General features: G+C 29.5%; 1 protein-coding gene across 1 annotated transcript in view; it reads right to left on the bottom strand.

The window, feature by feature from the left end:
- Positions 1–3,108: 3,108 nt before the first annotated feature.
- LOC142330973 (uncharacterized) overlaps positions 3,109–20,478 on the bottom strand; it is a 55,868-nt gene continuing 38,498 nt past the window's right edge. Inside the window, exons 4-6 of the mRNA XM_075376461.1 lie at positions 13,480–13,565; positions 11,093–11,225; positions 3,109–3,451 (exon numbers count right to left, since the gene is read on the bottom strand). Coding sequence (XP_075232576.1) covers positions 3,366–3,451; positions 11,093–11,225; positions 13,480–13,565 — 305 coding nt within the window. The 3' untranslated portion in view covers positions 3,109–3,365. The remainder of the gene's footprint in view (positions 3,452–11,092; positions 11,226–13,479; positions 13,566–20,478) is intronic.

Genomic DNA, 20,478 nt, shown 5'->3' with positions numbered 1-20,478 from the left:
TTCTCCAGAGAAGTTTAGCCCGAATATTAGTGGATTTGTTATTAAGTGGTCTTCTGTATTATTTATACTATTATCTATATTGCAAACGTTTGGTTTACATTATTTACAGATTAGTTCTGCCCTATATTATCAGCAGCAGTTCCACTTTGATTTTCAAACCTAACCTCATTATTTGTATCATCAAAAATTTCTGGTAAATTTACATTAGTAAAACTAGATGTTTCCTTTCTCTGATGGTTAATAGTATGTAAATACTCTTTAACTTTACTAACTAAAAAATATGTTGGTTTGCAATCCACATCAACATCAGACTCCACATCACTGTCTATTGGTATTTCAAAATTTGTGTTAATTAGCTCATCCAAAATATCATCACTTAAATTTCTACTCTTACCCAAAAAACTAATAAAAGATGATTTCATTTTTTTTACAAAATATAAATTTTTGAGTTAAAATAAAATGGTAAATTCAATCACTGACTATGTAATAAAAGAAATACATACATTAAAACAACCACAAGATAAAGTCGAACCTCAATTAAACAAAACAAATAACAGTGTAACCGTTACTCAAAAATGATGCAGATATGCAACATTTTGAATACCAGATCGTGGATACCGGTGTTCATTGGTGGTTGGGTGTCAATTAACTGCCCATCTCAGGAATGGTTGACCTGAGACTGTACAAGATTACACTTCAGAAAAAAAAAGAAAGTAAAAGATACTCAACGTACAGTTTTTTTGAAAAGATGCTGAAAAGTTGCTTACCAGATTTATAAAATATTGTTTATCATAATTTTTTTCATAGTCGTTTTTACAAAAATGCATGAAATATGATTCTTCAAAGTAGGATGTTTTTACCCACATTACAGTTAATCAAAAAGGAAATTTTATCTCTTTGCTTTTTGGTTGAGGTAACATCTACAGGAGGAGTGGTAACAGTATTTACAGGAGTCTCTTGGCTGAATGTTAATGTAATACTTATTCTTTGACATAGCTGGCTAGGTTTTCCATTGTTCATATAAACAATTTAATATGAATGGCGACTAATTTGACAGAATTTTGGTATCTATGATACACCATGTTTAAAAAAATAAAACACTTTAATTTAAGGTTAAAATTATAAAGTTAGTAAGTTTTACTATAGCTTGAGTTTGTGCTTGTTCTAAACAATGCATCTTCGAGACTCCAAAGAGTTCAGAAGAGTCTCTAAAGAAACCTGGTATAGTAAAAGCTATCTCAGATTCAGGTAAAGTTTAACAAATTAATAAATTAAACTATGAATATATTGCAGGCATTAATCAATTATTTCCAAATTTAAAAAAAACTTATTCAGTTTTTCGGGCTGCTTAAAGAAAGATGTACACTGCAAAGTGCATATTAAAATTCAATTTTTGAAAAATTTTTCAAGTTTGAATTTTATAATCAGATCTTTTGATGGCTGACTATAATTTTATGGACAAATAATTTTTCATATAATTTAAATTATGTAACAATAAATAGGCTACAAAAATTACTGAATACTAGACCAAAATCAAATTTTGGTAAGAAGTATTTTTAATAAGCTATTTTAATCTCCATTACATAAAAACTAAAATCATAACATGTTTAATTAAATATGTTACATTCCCTTAAAAAATCAAAAGGTGAGCATTAAAAATTAGACCCATTTTTAGTAACTTGACAGTTTCTATTGTGCTGAAATAAGCAAGCTTATTTGGTCCTTGAAAAAAGATATGATTGAAATCTGTGTTCACATTTTAGAATAACCACTCATTTTACAATATTTGATGAGATTTTGGAACTAGACGAAACTATGTATAAAATAATCATTTTTACCTTTTTTTCTAACATTTCTTAGTATGAATGGCTGATTCATACATAATTTAGAAGTCTCTAAGATACAATATGGTAGTAGGATATATAATCCAGTTTAGTTGAGACCTATTTCATTTCCTCTTACAAAATTTAAAAAGTGGTTTATATAAATGAAGTTGTATTTCATAAGTTAGCAGTCTTTTTAATTAAACACCAACAAAATAAAAATAGTGCCCATAGAAAGAAGTGAAGTACTGATAGCATTAAAAATTAAATGCCATTAATAGTCTTCATTTGTTCACCTACTTTAAAGAAAATAAATGAGTAAATTCCTTGTCACCGTGAAAAACTCAACAAATTTTCATACTTATGTATATTACACAAAATAGTCACTATTTTCAAGTAATGAGGGTTTAATAAAATTATCAGTTAATTACAGTAATGGGATTTTAAAGGGGAATATTTGTCATCTCTCATCTCATATTTTCCAAAAAAGGGGAAAAAACTGGTCAGGTAAAAAAAATAATAATTAATTAGTTTATCCAAAATCAGAACTTTTTTTATAGAGAGTGAAATTTTTTTCATATGATACCAACTTCAGGTAATATTACCTTAAAAATAATATTTATTGATACAGTTGCACACTGTGACGGTTAGTCAACCTTTTCTGAATTTAGAATAATCGCATGAAAACTTTTTTATTCCAGTTTAAAATTATGTAATCAAATTTGTACAAAAAGAAAACCGAGTAATTTTTGTTTAGTTTAATATTAACTATAGTTCTGAAAATTAGTTAATAATACTGTAAGTGAATTATTCATCTGTTTAACATGGCCTGTTGGTATGTATAATATATAGAATTATAATTATAATTTATAAAAGCCAATAATTGTTGGTAAGCGATTTTATAAATTATAATTATAATTCTATATAAGTTAATTATTGCCCATAACAACCAATCACAAAAAGCTAATTTATAGAATTCCTATTCAGTTTAGATAAAAATTTCATTTCTGTTTCTCAACATTAATTTTGCTATATTGTTTTAAAAAAAAAAACAGAAAATTTTTAATTAAAAAAAATAATGGTTTGCTAAATTTTTAAATTAAATAACAAAATACGTAGTGGCAGTTCTAAATCAAACAAAGGTATATTAATCCATCATAGCAGGTGGCTATTTAAAATATGCATTATTTGGTAATTCTTTTTTTACACAATTGATGAACATGTTTTATATTTCTGCAGTTTGCATATCTAATTTATGGATAATCTATTAATAGGAAGAATAAAATTATAAGAACTAATTTTTTTTTAATATCTCACAAATTTTCCATTCAAAATAAACAGTTTTATATTTAATGTAAAGAAAAAATTACCAGACTATATTTGTAGACAAACATTAGAATTATTAATAGAGCTTTATACAACTCTATAAAGGTCTTTCATCAACATTAAAGAGGATAACACTATTATTTAAATTATACACATTTATAAAATAATAACACAAAATAATAGAATAAATTCTGTCGTATCATACATAATCATGAGTTATGCACTCATTCTTGAACCTGATTCACCACCCTTAAGTTCTTGATAGTAACTGTATACTACTAAGAAAAGGTATGTTCTTATTGCTGAAAAAAAAAAAAAAAAAAAAATAGTAGAAAATTTATTAAATTTATTTTATTTTAATGTTGAAATGATTTGTAGTAATCTGTAACCTAAATTAAATTACACTTTGATGGTCAATCCTATTCACTCAGACACTGATTATGCAAGAGGTTTGTTTAAGTTTCTAGCAAGAGGTAAGTAGCATTAGTTATATTCATTTTATTGAAAGTAAGATGAAACATTATTAATATGTCACTTACACTTACACATATTCACATCAGTGCATTGATCCCAGAATTACCAAGGTTGAAAAAAGTGGCATTAATGAGTAAAAAATTTAACTTTGTGCTTATTATAATTTTTATTGTTTCGTTTATATATCAAAGTCATCATCATCATAAGTGGATGGATACCTTAAGGTCAAAAAATTAATCAATAGTATTACATTAAGGTCATGGGAAAACTTTAAAATAGTAAGAAAAACAGTTGAATTTGTTCATAAACAACAACTGGATTCTCCTAAATAATGTTAACTGCATAAGTGTTAACCTTATTCAGTGAGCAGCTTCTGTGTCATACAATTACAAAAATTTGAATTTTCATGAATAAGATATTGAAATCACTGACTTACCTGTGAATGAAATTTAATATATACATACAAACTTGAAAAATATTAACCAGAAAAAACCTTTACTATTTTTAATGCAGCTTTTACTACTTCTGAGCTAGTTAATAACATCAGAAATCTCATGATGGTCTTTCATAACAATTTACTAGGTAAAAGTCCTGACATAATTCCCTATGAACATTGACTGCATATGAATTTTGTTTAACTCTAAAGATTCTCTTTATTACATATGTTCTACTGTGCATGGAACGTAAAAAAAATCTCTTATTTTGGATTATATTGCCTCACAATACATAGCAAGCAACTGCAGTCAGTAATTTGTCTAATTTAGAATTATGCATACAATAGTCTTGAGAAAATACCTTCAACAAGACATAAATAAATAAAGTACATTAAAAAAGTTTACATTTAAAATCATTTAAGCAATTTCAAAAAGCAACTTTGTACAAAAAGTTCAGAAAGAGGTTAAACATTTTTATAGCTGATCAATATCAACTATGTCCAATAATTAATTTCTTTTACCAGGTCTTTGATATTACGTGCAACAGTCTTCTGATGCAAATAAAATCTGATATACTAATTGGTATTTATGATTAATTCCACTATAATTTTAGTTAACTTGTTCATATATATTCACATAAAATTTAGAGATAACAAGCAATGAAAACATATACATACACAAAACTTTACAGGTCATCTTGACCGCCATAGGGGAAAACACCTTCCCTCCAACCCCTCCTTTCTTAGCCCTCATGGGCTTTACTGGAAGTCATATTTGAAACCTTGGCTTTTGACATATTCCAGTCCACCTCAGCCAGGATGCCAAAATGCGAATGCCACAAGAGACATTCCCATCGGTGTACTACTATTTAATGAACTGAAAACAAAACATATTTTACCGAGTCTTAAATAAGACTGAAAGGACTTAACTCCAAAAAAAAAGAAACTGAACTACTTATCCGTAGAATCAACCATAATACACCACAATGATTTTAATTCACTTACGCTGGTCAAATTCAATATAATTGGATAGCTAAGTTGTCATGTACTGAGCCAAAAAAAAGGTCAATCAAGATAGTAATTATGCTATTAAAATCTATAATATGTTCCATATTTTCATGAAATATAAATAACATATGTATATAATTTTTATTTACCTTTTACAAATAACCTAATATGATATTACCCCACATCATCATGAGTCATAAAATGAGCACTAGGAAAGTTTTGCAATGCGATGGAATAGATCATCACAGGTGGTTACAAGTTAGCACATGTTTAGTTAGACAGGTTCCAATCTGCATTGTAACCACTCTAGTCACTGTCTCAGTGTCATTTGATTTTTAGTTGTTAGTAAAATGAGGTAGTGATGTCAATATGGTCAAAAATGAATTCCAGGCCAATTTGCATGTGAGTTAACTGTTGATCAGTGATAGAGGAAATGAATATTGTACTTTGAGAGATTGTTATCATCATACAATAATATTTAAGTGGTACTGTGTTTTTGAAAGAGGAAATTTTGCCATTGAGGATGCTCCAACATCAGATAGATCATCTTCATCTGTGACCGAGGGATACAATGCTGCAATATAAAAAGATGCTTGGGAAAGACAGACATGTGACCTACCACAAAATAGAGGTATCCTTGAGCATTAATGTACCAACAGTTTTTGCTATTCTACAGTATCACTTTTTCAAGTTGAAAGCTCTGTTAAATCCACATTCATTGTTATCCAGCATCCTTTGCAAAACTTTCCTAGTACTCTTTGTACAATACATAAGATTAAATAAGAATACATACATAAATATAAAATAAAATGTAAAACATAATACAAAATAATATCATAATCTTAAAAAAAAATATGAGTAATTAATAAAAAATAAAAAGAATGTAATATAAAGTACAGTAAATGTTCAAATATTGTACTCCTTCTGCCTAAAATGCAGTGTTTTAAAATTAATATTGGGGTTTTAAAGCTGTTAAAGTAATATTTCTCAAGTTTCATGTACATTAATTATACATGAAATGAAAGAGCAACAGAGAAGCTCTGTTTCCTGAACCTTCCGCTTGAAAACGCTAGTAGCAAAGATGGCGACCCTCTTTCCAGCAGAAAACATTCTGTATTTTGCAGTTTGTAAAGTGAGAATCTGTAATTACAATTCAACATGAGGCCATCTGAAGTTACGTTATGATGCCTGAATGACAATAATATTCAAATACGGTACTAACATTTTGAAACCATTGGCTTTATTTGTAAAGCGAAGAGTACAGGACGATCGAGTGTGTCTGAAGACAATGTTGAACATGTAAGAGTCTTTTGTGCGTAGTCCTAGGAAACCTTCCCTCAACTGCAATATGAACCACAGAACTTTATTTGAGAACAAGATGCCTCCTCATTGACATAATGCTGTACGTGATTGGTTGAATGAAATTCTCCCCCACTGATGGATTGGTCACAGAGGACTAGATATCAGGGCTTGTTTGTCATGGCCTCCATGTTAGCCCATCTGACCCTGTGCAATTGTTTTCTTTGGGAGTTTATAAAGGGTAAAATGTATGTGCCACTGTTACCAGCTAACCTCCCCGACTTGAGACACAGGATTGATGCAGCTGTCCCATCAATTACTCCAAACTTGCTGATTAAAGTATGCGATGAACTATCCTCTCGGCTGGCTGTGTGCCATGTGACAAATGCTGCTCACATTGAACACTTATAGGAAGAACTGTTTGAGTTGCTCTTTCATTTATGGTATAATTTTTCAATGTAAGTAAAACTTAATAAATATTATATAAAACCCCAATATTCATTTTGAAACATATAATAATAACACTAATAATATTACATAAACAAAAAGGTCTGGCCAAATTAGAGGGTTTACTTTTTTTTTTGTCTTCAGTCATTTGACTGGTTTGATGCAGCTCTCCAAGATTCCCTATCTAGTGCTAGTCGTTTCATTTCAGTATACCCTCTACATCCTACATCCCTAACAATTTGTTTTACATATTCCAAACGTGGCCTGCCTACACAATTTTTTCCTTCTACCTGTCCTTCCAATATTAAAGCGACTATTCCAGGATGCCTTAGTATGTCGCCTATAAGTCTGTCTCTTCTTTTAACTATATTTTTCCAAATGCTTCTTTCTTCATCTATTTGCCGCAATACCTCTTCATTTGTCAAAATCAGATCCACCGATCTGATTTTTAACATTCTCCTATAGCACCACATTTCAAAAGCTTCTAATCTTTTCTTCTCAGATACTCTGGTCGTCGAAGTTTCATATAAAAGCTACGCTCCAAAAATATACTTTCAAAAATCTTTTCCTGACCTTTAAATTAATTTTTGATGTAAACAAATTATATTTCTTACTGAAGCCTCGTTTAGCTTGTGCTATTCGGCATTTTATATCGTTCCTGCTTTGTCCGTCTTTAGTAATTCTACTTCCCACCAAATAACAAAATTCTTCTACCTCCATAATCTTTTCTCCTCCTATTTTCACATTCAGTGGTCCATCTTTGTTATTTCTATTACATTTCATTACTTTTGTTTTGTTCTTGTTTATTTTCATGCGATAGTTCTTGCATAGGACTTCATCTACGCCGTTCATTGTTTCTTCTAAATCCTTTTTACTCTCGGCTAGAATTACCTTAAATTTTTCTTAACTTTCCTGTATGCTCCGTCTATTTTACCAATGTTCATTTCTCTTTCCACTTCTGAACACTTTTCTTTAATCCACTCTTCTTTCGCCAGTTTGCACTTCCTGTTTATAGCATTTCTTAATTGCCGATAGTTCCTTTTACTTTCTTCATCACTAGCATTCTTATATTTTCTACGTTCATCCATCAGCTGCAATATATCGTCTGAAACCCAAGGTTTTCTACCAGTTCTCTTTATTCCGCCTAAGTTAGCTTCTGCTGATTTAAGAATTTCCTTTTTAACATTCTCCCATTCTTCTTCTACATTTTCTACCTTATCTTTTTTACTCAGACCTCTTGCGATGTCCTCCTCAAAAATCTTCTTTACCTCCTCTTCCTCAAGCTTCTCTAAATTCCACAGATTCATCTGACACCTTTTCTTCAGGTTTTTAATTAAACCCCAATCTACATTTCATTATCACCAAATTATGGTCGCTATCAATGTCTGCTCCAGGGTAAGTTTTGCAGTCAACGAGTTGATTTCTAAATCTTTGCTTAACCATGATATAATCTATCTGATACCTTGCAGTATCGCCTGGCTTTTTCCAAGTGTATATTCTTCTATTATGATTTTTAAATTGGGTGTTGGCAATTACTAAATTATACTTCGTGCAAAACTCTGTAAGTCGGTCCCCTCTTTCATTCCTTTTGCCCAGCCCGTATTCACCCAGGGTTTACTAACAAAGAAAAAATCTGTCATAAAAATTAGAAGATACAAGAAAGATAAAGTAATATCCTTGATTGATTGACTATAAATACATATGGCACAAAATATAAAAATATTCAAGCATAAAATTTAATATTCAGTATTATTATTTAATATGCACTAAAGACATCCTATGAAAAACAGAAAAATAAAAATTAAGTAACATATTTGTCATTAAAAAATTAATTGAAAAGTATAATCACATTGCACCTTTTCAATACCAACAAAAAAACTGATTTTTTAGATGTTAGGGAAAATTTTCTTTATATCACAATAAAATGATGACAGATGAATTAAAATTAGTAACGTTACATGCTTTTTTTATGAAACCACTCTACAATCCTTGCAGGTATGAAATCAATTAAACCGTTTTTCAATTGCCAGACCTTTTTTTAAAGGGAAAATTTCTCATGCTGTAAGAGATTTTGATAACATTTAAATGTGAATTTGACTCTGGCATCTTAAAATCAAAATATAATCATAAAATTGAATGATGAATGCGAATTTGATAATTAAAATATTTATTTATAAATAAATACTTTATTTAACTGAAAGGTCAGGTAAATGACTGCAGTTCACAGGGTCATTATCTAAAGACTTTACACTAAAGAAGTTCATTCTTCCTGGTTAGCAGGATTCTACAGAAAATTTAAAGAAAGTTTATTCTCTAAGTTCATGGCAAGATATAAGAAAATTAATTAATAAAATGTAATATTAATTGTTTAAAATAAACAATAGAAACTTTTTATTGTGAAAGAAATTTAATGACATAAAGATAGCTACACAAACAAAATTCTAAAACTGGTAGAAATCATCTTCGTGACACATATATCTCAGGAGTAGTATCACACACACTGGTCTGAAAACTAACGTCATCGTTTAGGAATCCTTCAAGAAGTCAGAACAAACTTTCAAGATATAAAAATGGATATTAGAAACATTTGTTAGGTGTCTGATAAATATGAATCACGTAGCCTAAATATTTTTTTAAATAACACTTATTCCTTAAAAATAATAATATACATCCCTATCACCAGACTACAGAACTGGTTTTGTGTAACAAAGTATATGCCTTTGGTGTACTAGAAAGAGCCTTAGTATGTTTTGCTTACCATTTTTAATATATTACCTACATGTTTATAAAATTTATTTTTTTTTAATAGAACTGTCACTCTGTCAATGAGTTTTAAAATAATGCTGATTAAAAAACATCAGCAATAAGTTGTGCAATTCTGGCTGCAGACAATTTCACCCTCAATAGCTTACTACTTAGGAGGAAAATTAAGTGGAACATTAAAGTATGTAAATGTACAAATAAAGAACTCTACTGGTGATCATTTGAAAAGTTACCACATTTATTATTCAATAGCTATCAGTCCCGTCATATTTCTGTTTGTTCCTGCAAACAGAAATATGACGGGAAATTCTTTATTTTTTTCGGGTTGTCAATTAATGGTAATTAAATGTTACTATTGCCAAGATTTTTGAGTTGAGGTAGATGTAGTGGGTGGGTTCCACTCCTTTGAAAATAATTTTAAAAAGGTTTCCCCCAAGAATTGTGTAGATGCCTGCAAACAGAAATATGATGGGACTAATAGCTGTTGAATAATAAATGTGGTAACTTTTCAAATGATCACCCGGCATTAAAAATTTATTCTTTTCTTTGAGTAAAATTTTAGACCCATGGTGATTGCATTTCCTACCTTAAACAGCAAAAAAGAAATACGGGTTTTTGCTTTCACTTCTTTATGGGATTTAGAATAAGATTAAACACCATCCAAAGCATTTTACATATCTCAATAACACTGTTTATGTGCAAATTTGAAAAACCAAAATTATACACTATGGAAACCCTTATCGCAAAATAAAAATTTGTTTGAAATTCATTCACTCTCTCAAGATACAAATAAATGAATATATAAAGAATATTTCACATATGCATATATATATATATTATATATATATATATATATCAGGCCTGTCCATAGCCTGTCCATACCAGAAACACACTAAAATAGGTAAAATGAGCTTGCAAGATATGTAAACTTTTTTTTCTCTTTGGTTCTCTGTGTTGTGTTTAAAATAACATATACAATAAACAGCCCTTTTTATCATGTGAACCAGTTTGAAAATTAGGCATAGGAAGAAAGTAAAAAAATCAGAGCAAGACATCAAAAACCCTTCAACCTTATGAGCACAAGTGTAAAAATTATTTTCACAAGCAGATGAATTAAATGCTCCACTGAGTAGATTAATTAATAAAGTTACAGCTCAGGAACAAATTATTAAGTAAGAAAAATATTAATGTAGTGAGTAATGGATGTTTAGAACGTTTTAAAGAAGAGGGGTGTATTCTTTTGAATTTTTGGAGAATGGGAAAATCTATTAAATATTTCTCTACTTCAATAATAAACATTCACTTTTCTTTAAATGAAATCAAACTACATATAAGTGACTTAGAATTTAAGTTACAAACTTGCCTAACCCTTTGAATTTTTCAATAATTTAAAGTTTTGATGAAATCTTCAATTTATTCATATAGTTATACTTGTTTAACTATATGAAGTTTCTAATAAAATAAATCATATGAAATGATACTTCATAAAATATAATTATATTAATAAAATGCCACTGACCCAAAGTTACTATTTGTTGCAAAAGAGCCAAATTAATTCCAATATTAAATATATAAACCAATAGTACAAGAACACTTAGGACCAAACCAATACCAGTGAGTATTAGCCAAGGTAGCATGTAACCTGGACGTTTCTGTAATAAACATAGAATAACACAATTATAATTTTCATAAAAATAAAATTATACGTAACAAAAAATGACTTAATATTAACACAATTTTACTTATTTATATAACACACATTTATTTTTATAGTATATATAAAACTTTAATATGTTATTAATATTAATACTACTTAATGGAGAATAATTATTTAAAATATTCAAAAATTATCTTGACCAAAGAATGCTTTTACTTATATAACTATATTAAAATTTATAATTTTCTGTATGTAAAATGATTATTTGCAACATCTTTGTAATACTGATTGTAATAAATGATTAGACCTATGGAAAGCTGGTTAAGATTTTGAAGAAGAATATCAACCTAAAGCAAAATCTTATTGTGATTCACACAGTAGATCTTACTAGATGTATTCTGTTGGGGTTTGTATTGGTAATTTGACTGTAGCTACATTTTTGTTATCTAGATAATCTTTCATCCTAAACAATCTCAGTATACAGGAATTACTATTGAATAGATTAACCTGTGTACAACACAGAATAAATTATAAAAAATTAGATTGTAGGATGATAAGAATAGATTCATATGTTTTATCAGTGGATAGAAATTCATTGTGTATCCTTAAATACATAAGAGGAGAATACCTAAAAGGAGGATTCTCTTACATAAACCCTCAGTACATCTTTTGAATAAGGTATTTTCACACTCATATCTTCCTCTGAACAGTAATGGAAGCTTGATTCAACTAAAAAAGACATCAAACCAAATCAGTTTCCACTGTGGTGGAATCATAAATTCCAGTATTGTTAATTATAGCCTCTCTTGTTGTTAGTAAAAGGTACTTACTCTATCATACTTTCTTGATTGCAGTATACCTTAGTGTTTAAAATTTCCTGGGTTCCTTGTCGCTAAACATAATTTAATTACTCGAGCCAATTTACAAAGAGATAATCACAATGGTATCAAATAATCTAGAAATGGTGACTGACTTGCAATAAATTTTCTTACTGCCTCAATCTGAATCTCACTTTAATCATTTCAAAAACATCGAGACAAAAATTCTTTTTGATTCAACTTATACATCATAATTTTAACTCTTTACAAATAATTTAAAATATGACTCGTAAAGAAACACCTAATGTAATTAATCACAATACAAATTAATTTCTCACCATAGAATTGGGTTAACAAAAAACATCAAGTTGATTTGCAACAATCATTATCTGATTTTTGCTTTATAAAAATTAACTAGAGCAATTAAAAAACAAGAAACTGAATATTAAAATCAGATGATTTGCATTTTAGCCGATTCATTTTAATTAAAGTATAAATATGTGAAATTAAACCATCTGGATCTACTCTGCTCACACATCATTCAGCAAGCAGACAATATTATTCTTACACCAAAAAGTCCACAGCATATTTTATATGTATGTATTATATATATATATATATATATATACAAACTGACAACTGACTGTTAATTTACCATATTTTTACATGGAAAAAGCAAATGAATGAAAAAATTTAAGGCTGGAGTAGCACTTTGGGATGAAAATTGCAAAAAAAAGCATTAAAATTTTCTATTCTTTTGTTTAAGATAACCATCGAGTAATAGCAATCAATAAAGCATACAGATTCATTACAGAAAAAGAAGTTTAGCTTTAAAAAATAGTATAAAACAATATAATGAAATTCTAATTAAATTAAATGTGAATAAAGGCGAATATGTAAAATGTTAAAAAAAAATGAAACACAATACCACCAGAAACTGCAGAATACTGTTATTTAGAAAAAAACAAGTATATAAAAACACATAAATTAACAGATTATAGTGCAAATTATTTTTTATGGACCAAAACATCTTGTGAACATGAAAATTAGAAAAAAACATGAGTAAAGCTTTTGAAAAATAATGTTTCAAAAGAATGTGTAAGGAATGAATGATAAATTATAAAAAGAAGAGGTTATAAAAAGAAAATGTAGAAAAAGATGTATTATAATGTAATAAAAAAGCGAGATTAGTAGGGCATTACAGTGACCAGGATTAGTGAATTTGGTTCGTGAAGGAAATTTAGTGATACGAACAGTAAAGGAAGATAAAGATTAGAATATATGAAATTTATGTGTTTAGTCTATAGAAAAAAGTAATCAGTGATATAATATTGTGGCAAAATATAAACTTGAAAGAAATATATCAAACCGATAAATGACTTATTTAAATATTTAAAATACTGCTTTAAATATGAAACAGTTAATACTTACTTTGTAAACACCGACAATAAAGAACACAACTATTAACAAGGAGAATACCAATATTATACCAACGACCACAATTACTGCTGCTGAAACTAAAAAAGAAAATAACAAAAATTATAAAAATGAAATTCCTATAATAACAAATAAAATAAATTAATATTTATAAAATAATTTTAATACTTGTATCCTAAGATGAACTCTTCTGTTTTATATACTTTAATAAAACCTTTTTTAATAAGAAAGAAACACTCCATTTACAATTATAGAAAACATGGTTTTACACCCTCTTCTGAGCTCTATAATTTCTGTAAAACACTTCTTTAGTTAATAATTTCAAAAAACTGGAATAATAATAATAATAATGCTTTATTTTCAATATTTCATTTTATAATATATAATTTGTAACATATAATAAGCACACATTCTACCACTTAATTTAAAAATCAACACCTGGAAAGTTAAAGTAGTAAAATAAAACAAAATATTACTATTAATGAAACAAAAAACACTGCTTAAGAGAATGAAGAGGTAAAATATTACTAACTGTAAGATTAGCACCATTATTATTGCTAATACTACCATGCTATAACAATTTTATAAGAAGAAACAATTTCCTTCATTTAAAATAAAAGAATCAAATTTATTTTAAATATCAAAATGTAATTTAAAAAACAAAAACTAACAAAATTGGAATAAATTTCAAAAAATAGCACAATGTGTTGTAAAAGTAAATATAATTATCAAGTATTCATTACTATTACACAATTTAATTTGGAACCGAGTGTATAAAAAATTAAGAAATTACATTTACTTTTATTTTTCATTCAAATTCACAAATTAAATTTACTTTTTAATCATACAATGTTAATACTTATTAAATTCAACTTCATTCATCTTAACTTAAAACAACTGAAACTCAGGCAGAAAGTAAATGTGAAACATCAACATCAATAAATAAAAGACACTTGTATTAATTTTCAAAATTGACACTCTTATTTTATATAAAAACACTATACAGCTATTTTGATTCGAATGGAATTGAACATGTATACTGTACATGTTACTGTAACATGTACATCTTCGCAGAAGGTACATATTCTCCTTTTCGTGTTTCAAAAATACTGATAGTTTTTTAATGTTAAAAATTTGTATTATTTTTTATTGTTACATTACTGAAGATGAAATGGAAAATATATAGTGTTTTTATATAAAATAAAGTGTCAATTTTGAAAATTTATAGGCTTTTTTATTTTTATAATAATTGGAAAATTAAACTCAAGATATTAAATTTTTTTTTTAAATATCAACATCAATATTGAAACTAAAAATGTGAAATACTGTTACACCTCCATACATAGCATTACAATAATTTTCAATTGAAATCCTAAAAAGTTGTTAGTTGAACTTCTGAACTAGTACCTATCTATAATGCCACGTATGTCTGCAATAGGCTGCCAGCTTATCCCATTCCTTTTTGTTCAAAAAGTGTATAAATAAATCACACAACAGCTAGACTGACCCTAGCCAATGACTGCTCCCCTCAGCAAGGACAAGGTATTGAACAACAAAATGAAAAATATCCTCTTGCTCTTCTGTATTACATAATAAATAGTACAAATTTATATCCACAACTCACAGCTTACAATTAAGATTGATTAGCTCACACCTTACTTTCATAATCCATTTACATTAAAGTGCAAATTAATCCAAACATAGATATTATTTAATAAAAAGTAACTTTATTTAGAATAAAAGTCATATAATATGGAAATATGTAGTAATTAATATGTCCTCCTTTATTCTTAATCACTTCATATACATTATTTGACATCGATTCAGCAAGTGTACTACACATTATTTTGACTTCATCATGAAACCATACGAATATTATTTCTTTAATAACGTAAATTTTTGTGATATATTTCATTTTTGAGAGCTGTTTTTTTGACTACTGCCGAAAAAATAGAATTTTTTTCCTGTGATATGTGGTTAATTGAAAAACACTAGTATCCAACAATCTAGTATTCAAATCCATATAAAAGTAGCCTTTATAAATAAATTTCTTCGATAGCTATTTCCCCATCAATCAAACTTTGTAACATATTTATCATCTTAGTTGAGAAACGATAATTTATTAAAAAAAAAAAGCTTTCCTAATGATTGAATCAAATATGATAGAAAAGTCTACAAAAAATTTTAAAACATTGTCTTTCTTTTTTGAGAACTTTAATTCAACATTTGCAAAATAACAAAATACTGTCGTACTAGAATATTCCTTCTGGAAGATGGTCTGAAACTCATTAAAAATATAATTTTCTTTCTTCTATAATTTTCTTTCTTTCATTAAAAACATAATTTCTCTAATAACTCACTTATTAATCTTTTTAACATCCACTCAGTAAATAGTTAAAACAATTATATATATCCATACTAGAGATATGTCTGTAATTTTACACTGTTTCAACTCATCCTTTCTTATGAAGTGGAAAAACGATGGAAAATTTAAAACTTTATGGAATTTTTCCTAATCTGTATGTATTATAAAAAAATCTAAATTTAAGAAAAAATATCAGGAGCATTCTTGTAAAATTCAGACAGGGTGAGATCTCCCCAGTGGCCTTATTATTTTTTTCTCCTTTAATATAACTTTTAATCCCTCCATCAGAAAATCTCAAACCACCAATGAATTTGATGGTATAAGAGCGAATATTAAAAAAAAAAAATTTCGCGAGTATTAATTGAATTACTTATCTGTTTACTTTTATTCTTAAATACGTGCAGGTTTTTTCAAAATCTCTAAGTATTTTTCGAGATAGCAAACGTGTCAAAAAAATCCGGCTGATAATAGGTTTGATCTCACATAAGACTTACACTGATTTCTTTTAATTTATATACATTTTCCGACGTAATCAAAATTTTTACGTCTACAGATTAAGAAACGATAACAATTCATTTCATAAATTAAAACATTTCTAAACAAACTACGGTTGTTTAATGTTATATTTATTTGCCCTTGGCTGGCCAGCCTGTCTGTCCATGCATCTATCATCACCACCTTCTGTACATTATCCTTGGTATTAAATTTTATAGGGTAATTTACGTTTATTTAAAACTTCATTATTACTATTCCAAAATACTTTGGAAATAACGCCACACATTCAATCTCTACTATATCTTCTTTTTCTATGCGAAATTTTAATTCAACTAGCTTGTGGTCAGAGTACAGTTCGAGGATAACCTTGAATCATTTACATACTCCAAGAACAAAGGCTGCTTCCCTTCAATTTACAGACGAACCCATCACACTTACAACGTCATTTCCCCCTCTACTTCACCAGGAGTCTATTAACAACAGCCTAGCACAAATGTTTACTTATATCCAGAACGATAATTCCAACGATATATACCAACGATAATTCTTGCGTATTACCTCGAGAGTCTTTTATCCTTCGTATAATATTTAAAGTGCCTAATCCAATTTTATCGAACTTTCCTGTTCATTTGCGATCTGCATATTTTTTCTTCCGTTACTACCCAAATTTAAAATTAAAATACCCAAATTTTGCAATTAAAAAAAAAATCATACAAAAAAATAAAAAATTCGAGTTTCGCTTGTCACCGTTAAGAACATCTCAACCCCGTAGGGGAAGACACCCGCCTAGTGACGTTCCGGTCGCCACACCACCATGCCCTGTACCGTTAAGAACAACCTTAATCTATCTTTTGAATTACTTATATTTACTAACTTTATTTTTTTCGTTAAACCTAAATGTCCTCTAAGTTCTAATAACAAGCCTCACTAGCCCTACTGAAATAAGAATTTTTACTTCCTGGCACCATTTTAAAATGAATTCATGGAAATATTTCTCTACAGATTACGTCCTCTTCTAAAACGTTTAAAAAATTTTAAAAATTAACCTCTTTAATTTTACTTTTTAACCCACAAACATTATTATTAGTAAAGAATTTTCACTACCAGATGCTTCAATATATTGAATAAGAATATCTATCTAGTAGAGCCGCGGGAAAATCATACACTAACTACGTGCACTTGGCGTTTATCACGAGTCTTTCAATTCGGTTCGAATAATTCATATTTAATAAAGTCTTCTGCTTTAATACACTGTTCTATGAAACGACCATTAACTTAATATCATTCGACCAAAAAATTTCACACCCTTCACCGAATTAAAATCGTAGGCGACGTACAAATTTACATTACCAACTTCCTTAATAATTTATTTCCGTAAAGTCAGCAATTTACTTCGTTTTTCTGATTTCTTTTGTGTAATCGCGATGTACTACAAATTTAGTATTCCACAGTTTTCGTATATCTTGAAAATCATGTCAATATTTCCGTCATGAGGCAAGTGCGCGATTATCCAAGTATTTAAAGTTTGTGCACACTTCAATATCACTCGCATTACCTACACATTAGCACAAAATTCTTTTACTTTCAACGCGCAATTGCCACCTTATCATCGTTCTGTATTTAAAAATAATATTGTAACTTAAAACAGGAAGTAGATAAATAAAATTAAAAGATAAGTATAACAGTTAATAACAAATAAATAAAAAAAAGACAAGATAAGACATTACGTCAAATAAATAGTACAGTCAATTTGTATTTTTATTTGAAAATCCTTACCTACCGATTGATGTTTTTTCGATATGTTAGGGGTAAAGAGGGAAGCTTAACTCCAAATTTTTAATATCCCCCTACCATAGATTTTTGAAAAACTCGAAATACTCAAAAAGTTTTTGAAATGCGTTTTTCTCTGAATCTATGCATTTTAGAGAAATGTTTTTCTCTAAACAAAAAATGTAGAGGACATTCTCCTCTACAATTAATGTCTTTGAAGTTATGCCGTATAATTTGAAATTGAAATACTAGGTGGCGCTGAAGTTGTAAAAAACGTGTTTTTTTCGGGGTTTTCACCGGTAAAAATTGTTTTTCGTCTGCATTGCATTTGGAAAAGTTGTTAATCTCAAATAACAGACAACTTTTATTTAAAAAATTTTCTTGTACGACTTACTGTTTTGGAGCTGTAGCTTATGAAAGTGTGAAAATGTTGTGAATCGGGCAAGTGTTCGAAACCGGTCTAGTTGTTTACAACGTTTTTTACAACTTCAGCGCCACCTAGTATTTCAATTTCAAATTATACGGCATAACTTCAAACACATTAATTGTAGAGGAGAATGTCCTCTACATTTTTTGTTTGAAAAACGTTTCCCTAAAATGCATAGATTCAGAGAAAAACGCATTTAAAAAACTTTTTGAGTATTTCGAGTTTTTAAAGAATCTATGGTAGGGGGATGCTAAAAATCTGGAGTTAAGCTTCCCTTATCACCCCTAACGCATGGACAAAAGATCAATCGGTAGGTAAGGATTTTCAAATACAGCCTATTTTGATGACAAATTGCTTGTACTAAAAGGGGAAGGCGTTAACTAAACGTTATATAAAGAGACTAACAGAAATTTAAAATTACCTGCACAATAAGTTTTGACAATGGAGTTGTTCCGAAACGCGTCAACATATAATAAAAGAATGAAGCTAAGAAAGGTAAACAGTACTAAACATAGAAATCATAGTGTTCTTATCAGAAAAGATAATTATTATCTTAATAAAACAATTCTGTACAGGTAACCTGAGTACACATGAAAAATCATTTGATAATTCTGCGCAGCTTTGATCTTTAAGTCAATTGAAGCGTGTGTGCACATTGACTGTTCAGGTGTTGGGCCAATCTCTATTTCAAACACTGTTGTACGAGGGCCGTTCAGAATGTTCTCGGCCTAACACAGAAATGGCAAAAGTATTACCAAATGACTATTGCCAAGTATATTTCATTAGATGGCGTTCAGTGAAGTTTCAGTGGCGTGCATTTTGATCTTACGTGATCGAATAAAGAAAACAAGTTTTTGATTCTGAAAAATGGAGTAAAATTGCGGGCAGGCTGGATCAGAAAAGCATTAGTTTAGCATCGCCTATTTAATTATTTGAGAAGGTATAATAAATACATTTATTTACGTAATTCATAACATTATTTATAGGTAACTTTCCGTTAATTTTTTTCCCCAAAATGAAATCATTTCCTATTCAAATTGTAATATTTTTTCATTTTGAAAAATTATTACATACCAATTGAACGGATGGAACGGAACACAAGAATGGCGGAAGTTTCAATATTTCTCTCTACAGATCGCAGAGCCTGGACAATGTCCCTTGCTGCTGTATCTTTCTATTATCGGGCGGATTTCATCGGTTATTTAGTGGCGGTTATAAATTTTAAGTTTTATTTATGGACGGATTTGGTAATTTGCGTTCCTATCCGAATGGACCAGCGTGAAATTTATTTACCGGTTCTGACAGTGAAAGACTAAGCTTTTGAGCCTAGTAATCCCGGCGTGATTCCCCTTCAGTCCATCCGCTCTTCTGTACCAACACTTATGGGCTAGCAGGAGTGCGCCTACCGGAGCCCTAGTTATTTAGAGAGAGAAATGCGCCCCGTTCTCCGGAGGGAGTCGCGTATGCTGACTAAATGAAAATGTGGTCTCTTCGTGGAACGGTGTGGGGTGTCGTCTAGCTTTTTATAGATTTAAAAAAATTTAATTGCGAAAACGGTCACTTACGCGGCCGGAAGTTTCGCGCGGTTTCCATTTATAGGTTACGCGATATGGAGGCTCCTAAGCCTGGTTTGTCATTTCTTGACTCTCGTACCGTCTCTTCACGGTGGTTCGTTTAATACGGCATGAGGCCGTTTTCTTATACTCTGTGAAGTACGGTTCTCTCGGCAGATGTCCCGGAGATGGCCGTGTTCGGACACGGCCGCTCTCCCGAACAGTCTGCGTGCCTGCGCCTCCCCCACCTCGGATACGGTGTGTAGTCCCGCATCGTAGCGAAGAGTAACGTTTCTGACGAACCACGGTGCTCAACCATATCGTCCGCAACGCTATGTTTTGGACGGCTTCTAATTTATTTTGAAGCGTGGAGTTCGACAAAG

The sequence above is a fragment of the Lycorma delicatula genome, chromosome 10 (genome assembly GCF_047948215.1).
Source record: "Lycorma delicatula isolate Av1 chromosome 10, ASM4794821v1, whole genome shotgun sequence".
NCBI classification, from domain to species: Eukaryota; Metazoa; Arthropoda; class Insecta; order Hemiptera; family Fulgoridae; genus Lycorma; species Lycorma delicatula.
The sequence above is the reverse complement of the archived record's forward strand: the minus strand, read 5'-3'. Positions and strand labels throughout refer to the sequence as shown.